At 40.0% G+C, this 9,867-nt stretch overlaps 4 protein-coding genes across 4 annotated transcripts in view; 2 read left to right on the top strand and 2 right to left on the bottom strand.

The window, feature by feature from the left end:
* Window positions 1–1,851, top strand: part of LOC107043232 (dihydrolipoyllysine-residue succinyltransferase component of 2-oxoglutarate dehydrogenase complex, mitochondrial) — a 4,264-nt gene extending 2,413 nt beyond the window's left edge. Inside the window, exons 7-8 of the mRNA XM_029126471.1 lie at window positions 29–753; window positions 955–1,851. Of these exons, the coding sequence (XP_028982304.1) occupies window positions 29–753; window positions 955–1,089 (860 nt within the window). The 3' untranslated portion in view covers window positions 1,090–1,851. The remainder of the gene's footprint in view (window positions 1–28; window positions 754–954) is intronic.
* A 40-nt stretch (window positions 1,852–1,891) lies between these two features.
* On the bottom strand, window positions 1,892–3,189 carry LOC114841478 (gustatory receptor 8a-like). The gene is made up of 3 exons (XM_029126476.1): window positions 2,263–3,189; window positions 2,026–2,187; window positions 1,892–1,954 (listed from the first exon to the last, which is right to left on the bottom strand). The coding sequence occupies exons 1-3, from the start codon at window positions 3,187–3,189 to the stop codon at window positions 1,892–1,894; spliced, it is 1,152 nt and encodes a 383-aa protein (XP_028982309.1).
* Window positions 3,190–3,633: 444 nt separating this feature from the next.
* Window positions 3,634–4,970, bottom strand: LOC114841477. The gene is made up of 3 exons (XM_029126475.1): window positions 3,984–4,970; window positions 3,768–3,923; window positions 3,634–3,708 (listed from the first exon to the last, which is right to left on the bottom strand). The coding sequence occupies exons 1-3, from the start codon at window positions 4,968–4,970 to the stop codon at window positions 3,634–3,636; spliced, it is 1,218 nt and encodes a 405-aa protein (XP_028982308.1).
* A 652-nt stretch (window positions 4,971–5,622) lies between these two features.
* Window positions 5,623–6,842, top strand: LOC107043239 (chymotrypsin-2). The gene is made up of 4 exons (XM_015264629.2): window positions 5,623–5,765; window positions 5,825–6,165; window positions 6,243–6,476; window positions 6,558–6,842. Exons 1-4 carry the CDS (start codon window positions 5,699–5,701, stop codon window positions 6,705–6,707), a joined length of 792 nt encoding a protein of 263 aa, XP_015120115.1. The 5' UTR covers window positions 5,623–5,698; the 3' UTR covers window positions 6,708–6,842.
* Window positions 6,843–9,867: the final 3,025 nt, after the last annotated feature.

The following is a 9,867-nucleotide window of genomic DNA, read 5'->3' as shown; positions in this document are numbered from 1 at the left end:
CCACCCCCTGCAGCATCTGCCGCCCCCCCCCCACCTCCGCCACCACCACCACCACCAGCATCAGCACCACCTCCCCCCCAGCGACCAACTGCCTCAATGCCAGTAGCTGCCATAAAACATGCCCAATCCCTCGAGGGAGCCAAAGTCCAACTACCCCCAGCCGATTACACTCGTGAGATCATCGGGACTCGAACCGAGCAACGAGTCAAGATGAATCGCATGAGACTGCGCATTGCAGAACGTCTCAAGGATGCACAGAACACAAATGCCATGTTGACGACATTCAACGAAATTGACATGAGTAAAATCATTGAATTCAGGAAGGAGAATCAGGAGAGTTTCACCAAAAAATATGGTCTCAAACTGGGATTCATGAGCCCATTCCTTGCTGCAAGTGCATACGCATTGAAGGACCAACCGGTTGTCAATGCTGTTATCGATGGAGGTGATATTGTTTATCGTGATTACGTTGATATTAGTGTTGCTGTTGCCACACCAAAGGGACTGGTTGTACCTGTACTTAGGAGCATTGAGAATAAAAACTTTGCGGAGATTGAAATTGCACTGGCTGCCATTGGAGACAAGGCTAGAAAGGGCAAGATATCGGTGGAGGATATGGATGGGGGAACCTTCACTATTAGCAATGGAGGAGTATTTGGATCACTCATGGGAACGCCTATCATCAATCCACCGCAGAGTGCTATTCTCGGAATGCACGGGGTCTTTGATAGACCTATTGCTGTCAAGGGACAGGTAAATAGATTCATTTGATGTTCATTTTCAGTTGATAAAAAAATAATAATTACGGTGTGGTTCATTTAAATTTTTGTTAAATATCCAAAAGAACTCAAGGAATGTTGTTTTCATTTTCTTCAATATCTCTTGAAATCTTTTGGACATTGTAAGAATAATTTATGAAGTAAAAATGAATTAATCAATTGATGATTTTTACAGGTTGTCATACGCCCGATGATGTACGTCGCCCTGACTTACGATCATCGATTGATTGATGGTCGTGAAGCTGTTATGTTCCTTCGTAAAATCAAGGACGCTGTTGAAGATCCCAGAATCATCCTTGCTGGTCTCTAAAGTCAACTTAATGAGTTATCTATGTTCAGGGACAATGGCAAGTTCATTATTTCTCCCAATCGACTTACATCGCAATCATCTAATACCCCATTCTCTCTCAATCACACACAAGTCTGGATAAATGTACAGTATCATGTTATATTTAATATTATGATGAGTGAAAAAGAATTTAATACAGAAAAATTTGTGACTGAATCAGTGAGAAAATAAGTTTATCGACAGTTGTAATTCGTTGAGTCATTAAATGTGTTATTGAATTTTATCATTTCAAAATAATGGAGGGCTTTTTCATGTTCGGAGAGGAAAATGCTCAAATGAATGCGATGTACAGGCGATTTGAGCACAGATTGTTGTATATAATATGTAAGGGAGGAATTAATTGCTCTTGTGGGTGAATCGAAAAATCGTAAAGCATAAATTTTCATTTTCACAATTACATCGACGACTAAATACATCATCGAGATTATTGAGTAGATGGAGAAATAATTACTCAAAATATCAGGATCTCAAGAGTGATTACGAGAAACGTGGATGAGCGAAGATAGAAAATTCAAATATCATTTTTAGTACTCGATTGATTTATCGCGTTTTTCATGCCCCTGTAGTTATTTATTTCATCGAATCGGTCCAAAAATCTCCCCCAAGTTTTCAGATGAAGTCATCGGTAAACAATGAAAACAATGCGATAAAGTTTAGATCACAATGAGAATACGGTTTCAATCGAATTGAAAGTGAAAGTTAAATAAATTATTTAAAAAAGTATTACGATAATTTTTTATTATTTATTTCCTGCTGTACGATATTACCCCTCTGGTGGTTTGAATTGTAGAAGAATGAGCAGATACGTCACGAGCATTCCAAAAATCTGAAAGACCAACCCCAGTGGTCAAAATATACTCATTAATTAGTGGAATAAGTATCTTGAGGAGTTCTTACAGAATGCAGTAATGTACAATCCAATGAGAAAATTCCACACGCTGTGAATTGAACATTTTTGTGCAGCAATTCAATAGCAAAATTATTCAGCTGATATACGACATCTGCATCGGGTGGACACATCACGATGATATGATAAACAATGTCTGCAGTTCGTTTAGCCTGAACAAAAATTGTTGATCACGAGATTGTAATCGACATTTTTTAAAGATAATTTTACGAGAAAATTGTACCCACTTCTTCATGAAACATAGCGACACTCACACTCAGTATTACGATGGGGTATAATTCCATGAAAGTCCAGAAGCTTGAATTAACTGAGAGAATTACAGGCGAGCTACTCTTTGACTCCATAAGAGTCATGAGGAAGAAATAACAACTGGAGACAGAAGAGCAGGAGCAATGAAAAATCACTAGTAACACTGGAAATGAATAGAACTGAGAAACTTGGAGGGATATATTGTAGATCATTGCCCGTGCTCGAGTGAATGTAATGAATTTCTCAACGGTCAACTGATTGTTCGAGGAGCTCCCAATGTAGAACGAATTTCCTTCAGACACAGAACATCTGCTGATGGCATCATTGAGTCCCTTGAATCTATCTCTGATAATTATATTAATTAAACTGTACTGTAATAGAAACCAGCTGCAGAAAATAATTCCAAAACCTGACGCGACGAAGAATAATGTGTCTCCAGCCATGACTGATGTTACGAAGAATGCAATCCAGAGGAACAATTGCATTACAATTGCCATAAATTTTACAAAGTCCCCTAATGTCTTGTCACACACTCCGAGCCACGTGTCCCCATATTTTTGATCGAATTCACTCAACCGATTTCCGATTGCAATAATATGTCTTTGAAAGAGTAAATAAAACATTATTATCGTAACAACGATTATATTAGTTTGCACTGAGAGTACTACAATGATCATCATCGAGGTAACAGAGTCATTTGGGTATGGTATTTCGTACAGATTGGGAACAGCTACTATATTTATTCCGAGGAAGAACATGACCAGTGATATACTGTATACACAGCCGATTAACGAATACGACCACGTGAGGGTAAACTTCACTGTCTTTGAGGAGTGAACACCAATGTCGATGTTACATGGGGCTAGACCCAAGAAGAATGAGATTATTACAGAAGTTTGAAGCATGATGAAATGGATTTTCGAATAGATTTTTGAATATTGCATTTTGATGGATTGAGGTTTCAGTCGAGACTGATTGAGTGTTTTGCGACAGGAACAATGAAAAGAAATTGCGACGGAAACAATGCAATTTGTTGATGGATAGGTATTCTCTTTACAAAATTATGTACACCATTGTTCATTCATCTGATAAGCAGAGGAGATTTTTTTACGATTAGATCGAAAGGAAAAGCGAAAAAAAATGCAATTTATTGATGGGTATGTGTGTATTCCACTCGTCCCATTATGTACAACACCATTACTCATCCTTCTGTATCAATTATTCGTGAGTTTTCACTCAGAAATGAAAGAGGATCATGTCTCTCAGTCAGTCGCAATAGTTGAATCATTTTGAAATTGTTTGTTATGCAAAAGTGGAACCCTCACTCCATAATGATGAAGAATGATCATTCAATTTTTTGAATCACTCCCCGCTGGTTTGAATTGCAGAAGAATTAGCAGATACGTTACAATCATTCCAAATATCTGCAAGGACAAATGCAATATTCAACAAATTATAATGACCATATATAATAATTTCTTACTGAATGCAATAGTGTGCAGTCTAACGAAAACATTCCACAGGCGTTGAACACGACTCTCCTATGCAGCAACTCAATAGCAAAATTATTCAACTCAGACTCGATGTCTTTATTCGGCGCATACGTCTCCATAATATCATAAACAATGTCTGCGGTTTTCTCTGTCTAGAATGGCAATGTTATTCTCAAATAATGCACATAAAATCAGTTCAAAGTTACACATACTTCCTCATGAAATGCATCCACACTTGTACTCAGCATTACGATGGGATATAGGGTAATAAGTGTCCAGAAGATTGAGTCAATTATAATAATATTGGTGAAAACATCCACTTCTGGGTCTATCAACGTTAGAACGCAGTAATACATGCTGTTGACAGAGCAGCAACAGCAATAAGAGATAATTATTAGAACTGGAAACGAGTAGAATCTAGAGACTTCACGTGTTATTTTGTGAATTTCTTTCCGTGCCTGTTTCATAATGCTCAAATTTTTGATGATCAACCGATCATTCGTGACACTCCCTCGAAATAATGAGTTCTCTTCGAATCCAATTGGATATTTAGCTGTGGCAAGTAGAGCATTATTGATTCCTTCAAAACGACCTCTGAGAACAAGAATAACTAAGCTGTACTGGGTTAAAAACCAGCTGAAACAGGATGCCCATACACTTGAGTTAAGGATATAGACTTCTTCTTCAGCTATTCCCGTTGTTACTAGCAGACCAGTCCAAATGAAGAAGAGAAAAATAATTGGCATCATTCTTCGAAAGTCTCTGAACGCATTGGCCCTCCTCCCAATGAGTTTATCACCATATTTTCTATCAAATTCGTGGAGTTGATTGCCAATTTTGATAATGCGTCTTTGCAGAATTGCATGGGTACTGATTATCACGATAGCTCCAATATTTCCCATTGTTGAGAGAGTAATTGTGATTGTTTTCAATGTTTTTGAATCATTTGGATATTGCATTTCTTCCAAAAGTGGCACACCAATGACAATTATTACAACGCATAACATGATCAGTACAATATTGTATGCACATCCCACTCGTGAATATGAAAATATGAGTGTGAGGTCAATTCTCTGAGCAGATCGATTCACTATTTTTATACTGCACGGTGCTAAACCCAGCAGACTCGAAATTATATAATTAATTCTAAATATGATGAGATATATTTTTAGGAGAATCTCCTTGGACTTCATTTTACTGGATACGACACTTCAGTGAAGAGGACAATTGTAAATGATATTGTAATTTTTTCAGGGCATATCAAATACTCCCATCGGTGCAATTAGCTAATGATGCATCATGTTCCACCTTAACGGCACTCCAATTGCGGGCGTAGAGTCGTGCATTTTTTATTACATCGAAAGAATCGTTCTTGTGTATCTTTCATTTATTCTCTGAAGATTTATTCTCTGAAGATATTGAAATTTTATTTCAACGTGAAAATTCTATGTCAATACTACGAAGTAGGAACTACTCGACTGTTAATGAGAAATATTTCTCACTAATTGTACAAGTGTACAATCCAAGGAGAAAAATACGCACGCTGTGAAATTAGCTTCCTTCACTATTTGTTCAATTGCGAAATTATTCAACGGTAAAGTATCAAATTACCAGATCAATGAATTGTAGTAATAATTCGTCAAAAGGTTTCAATATCTGATGCTCCATTTCCCTGGCGGACCCATATGCCTCCCCCTGCGCACATTATTTTAGATTATCAATCTTCTTATCTATCAACTTAATGATCCGATCGCCTAACTGGAATAATTTAATCATAATGGGAAAATAAATGTAGAAAATTCGAGTTCAATCATTCCGCGAGTTCACTCAAGGCGAATAATTTAACAGGTGCCCACTGGTGCATTTAAAACTGGCTCGTAGTCGCATTTTCCTCAGTTCGTCTAGTTCGTTTTTTTAGATCATGTTGGGGAAATTCCGGATTTTTCGTGTTTTCTGTATCTTCATGATGCTCTGCACCGTCATTGAAGGTAACTACTATCAATAACTAACAGAATAACATGAATAGCGTCTTGAATACTAATTACAGACGGCAGGGCAAAGCCGCCAGCGAGAATAATCGGTGGAGTAAATGCATCAATTGAAGAATTTCCATCATTGGTCTCGATCCACCGGAATGGCGTATATATCTGCGGTGGAACCCTCATCACCAACAAACACGTTTTGACTGCCGGACACTGTGCGGTCTTGCAACTTCCAAAGAGCCGTATTTATAACATGGTATTATCTGCACGTGTTTTTACTGTGTACGCAGGAAGCAACAGTAGTAAGAGTTCTGAAAATTCTCTGAAAGTTGAGGAGGTGCATGTCCATGACAACTACACTGGTGACTCCAGTTCAGACTTTCATGATGATATAGCTATTCTTACGGTGCGTTAGCCATTGAAATTTCATTGGATATATCAGATGAAATTCCAGAAACATAAGAAATCTGTTTTGTTTTTCAGCTTAAAACTGCTGTCGAAGAGAGTTCTGAAATAAGACCTATTGCTTTAGCGTCCAGAAATACGGAGCCAGGTGAGATTGGTATCATAACAGGTTGGGGAGCTACTACATTAAACGGACCATATTCCTCGACATTGAAAAAAGCCCTAACGATGGTCCACGAGAATGAAGATTGCTGGACAATACCAGACACTCAATTATGTGCGGTCATCAGCTACGGAATTGGATTCTGTGATGTGAGTAATTTAAGTTAGCAACTGGTGTTATCTGATCTTCAAGTAATAGACTCTGGTTTACTAATATTTTTTTACATTCAGGGTGACAGTGGCGGTCCTCTCGTCATCAACAATGAAGTCGTGGGCGTTATTTCTAATGCCGAAGGATGTGGCGAAGGTTTTCCTGACGTTTTCACGAGAGTTTTTAGTTATCTCACGTGGATTCGTGAGATAACGCATCCTAAGGAGTAAAATACTGTATTGAGATGAGATTAAATAAGTGTCCAATTGTAATGAGTGTAGCACTGGCGAAGAATCACATTCCTTTCGAGTTAAACCTGGCATTTTGTCTGTATGATCAATAAAATCTAAGAAAATCTCCGTGAACAGACGTAACTGTTTTTTTAAATTAACCAACAATTATAGAGGAAACTATAAGTTCAAGTGTGCAATTCTATATGGCCTCTATATGTCCGGAGCTAAAGTGTCAGATCTTCGATTTTTCCAAGCGCGAGGCGCGTGAGAAATGTCGAGATAAAAAAAAAATTTCACCTGGGGCCAAAGTGTCATATCTTGGATTTTTTCAGGGGGGAAGTTGACTTTCGCCAAAATCAAATTTTTGCGCCGAGTGAAGGTCGATTCTGTATTTTCTCGGCCGCCTAATGCCACTGCGCCGCTCACTTGCCCCAGAAATGCAGAAATAATTTTTTTTTTTTTCGCCCGGAGCCAAAGTGCCATATTTAGGCTTTTTTCGGGGGGAAAGTCGACTTTCGCCAAAATCGAATTTTTCCGCCGAGTGAAAGTCGATTCTGTATTTTCTGGCCCGCCTAATGCCACTGAGGCCCTCACTTGCCCCGGAAATGCAGAAATAAAAAAATTTTTTTTTTGCACCCAGAGCCAAACTGCCATATTTAGGCTTTTTTCGGGGGGAAAGTCGACTTTCGCCAAAATCGAATTTTTCCGCCGAGTGAAAGTCGATTCTGTATTTTCTGGCCCGCCTAATGCCACTGAGGCCCTCACTTGCCCCGGAAATGCAGAAATAAAAAAATTTTTTTTTTGCACCCAGAGCCAAAGTGCCATATTTAGGCTTTTTTCGGGGGGAAAGTCGACTTTCGCCAAAATCGAATTTTTCCGCCGAGTGAAAGTCGATTCTGTATTTTCTGGCCCGCCTAATGCCACTGAGGCCCTCACTTGCCCCGGAAATGCAGAAATAAAAAAATTTTTTTTTTGCACCCAGAGCCAAAGTGCCATATTTAGGCTTTTTTCGGGGGGAAAGTCGACTTTCGCCAAAATCGAATTTTTCCGCCGAGTGAAAGTCGATTCTGTATTTTCTGGCCCGCCTAATGCCACTGAGGCCCTCACTTGCCCCGGAAATGCAGAAATAAAAAAATTTTTTTTTTGCACCCAGAGCCAAAGTGCCATATTTAGGCTTTTTTCGGGGGGAAAGTCGACTTTCGCCAAAATCGAATTTTTCCGCCGAGTGAAAGTCGATTCTGTATTTTCTGGCCCGCCTAATGCCACTGAGGCCCTCACTTGCCCCGGAAATGCAGAAATAAAAAAATTTTTTTTTTGCACCCAGAGCCAAAGTGCCATATTTAGGCTTTTTTCGGGGGGAAAGTCGACTTTCGCCAAAATCGAATTTTTCCGCCGAGTGAAAGTCGATTCTGTATTTTCTGGCCCGCCTAATGCCACTGAGGCCCTCACTTGCCCCGGAAATGCAGAAATAAAAAAATTTTTTTTTTGCACCCAGAGCCAAAGTGCCATATTTAGGCTTTTTTCGGGGGGAAAGTCGACTTTCGCCAAAATCGAATTTTTCCGCCGAGTGAAAGTCGATTCTGTATTTTCTGGCCCGCCTAATGCCACTGAGGCCCTCACTTGCCCCGGAAATGCAGAAATAAAAAAATTTTTTTTTTGCACCCAGAGCCAAAGTGCCATATTTAGGCTTTTTTCGGGGGGAAAGTCGACTTTCGCCAAAATCGAATTTTTCCGCCGAGTGAAAGTCGATTCTGTATTTTCTGGCCCGCCTAATGCCACTGAGGCCCTCACTTGCCCCGGAAATGCAGAAATAAAAAAATTTTTTTTTTGCACCCAGAGCCAAAGTGCCATATTTAGGCTTTTTTCGGGGGGAAAGTCGACTTTCGCCAAAATCGAATTTTTCCGCCGAGTGAAAGTCGATTCTGTATTTTCTGGCCCGCCTAATGCCACTGAGGCCCTCACTTGCCCCGGAAATGCAGAAATAAAAAAATTTTTTTTTTGCACCCAGAGCCAAAGTGCCATATTTAGGCTTTTTTCGGGGGGAAAGTCGACTTTCGCCAAAATCGAATTTTTCCGCCGAGTGAAAGTCGATTCTGTATTTTCTGGCCCGCCTAATGCCACTGAGGCCCTCACTTGCCCCGGAAATGCAGAAATAAAAAAATTTTTTTTTTGCACCCAGAGCCAAAGTGCCATATTTAGGCTTTTTTCGGGGGGAAAGTCGACTTTCGCCAAAATCGAATTTTTCCGCCGAGTGAAAGTCGATTCTGTATTTTCTGGCCCGCCTAATGCCACTGAGGCCCTCACTTGCCCCGGAAATGCAGAAATAAAAAAATTTTTTTTTTGCACCCAGAGCCAAAGTGCCATATTTAGGCTTTTTTCGGGGGGAAAGTCGACTTTCGCCAAAATCGAATTTTTCCGCCGAGTGAAAGTCGATTCTGTATTTTCTGGCCCGCCTAATGCCACTGAGGCCCTCACTTGCCCCGGAAATGCAGAAATAAAAAAATTTTTTTTTTGCACCCAGAGCCAAAGTGCCATATTTAGGCTTTTTTCGGGGGGAAAGTCGACTTTCGCCAAAATCGAATTTTTCCGCCGAGTGAAAGTCGATTCTGTATTTTCTGGCCCGCCTAATGCCACTGAGGCCCTCACTTGCCCCGGAAATGCAGAAATAAAAAAATTTTTTTTTTGCACCCAGAGCCAAAGTGCCATATTTAGGCTTTTTTCGGGGGGAAAGTCGACTTTCGCCAAAATCGAATTTTTCCGCCGAGTGAAAGTCGATTCTGTATTTTCTGGCCCGCCTAATGCCACTGAGGCCCTCACTTGCCCCGGAAATGCAGAAATAAAAAAATTTTTTTTTTGCACCCAGAGCCAAAGTGCCATATTTAGGCTTTTTTCGGGGGGAAAGTCGACTTTCGCCAAAATCGAATTTTTCCGCCGAGTGAAAGTCGATTCTGTATTTTCTGGCCCGCCTAATGCCACTGAGGCCCTCACTTGCCCCGGAAATGCAGAAATAAAAAAATTTTTTTTTTGCACCCAGAGCCAAAGTGCCATATTTAGGCTTTTTTCGGGGGGAAAGTCGACTTTCGCCAAAATCGAATTTTTCCGCCGAGTGAAAGTCGATTCTGTATTTTCTGGCCCGCCTAATGCCACTGAGGCCCTC

This window comes from Diachasma alloeum, unplaced genomic scaffold, assembly GCF_001412515.2.
Source record: "Diachasma alloeum isolate Michigan unplaced genomic scaffold, Dall2.0 Dall_scaffold_00557, whole genome shotgun sequence".
Taxonomy (NCBI): Eukaryota; Metazoa; Arthropoda; class Insecta; order Hymenoptera; family Braconidae; genus Diachasma; species Diachasma alloeum.
Note: the sequence above shows the minus strand (reverse complement) of the source record. Positions and strands in the feature narration are given on the sequence as shown.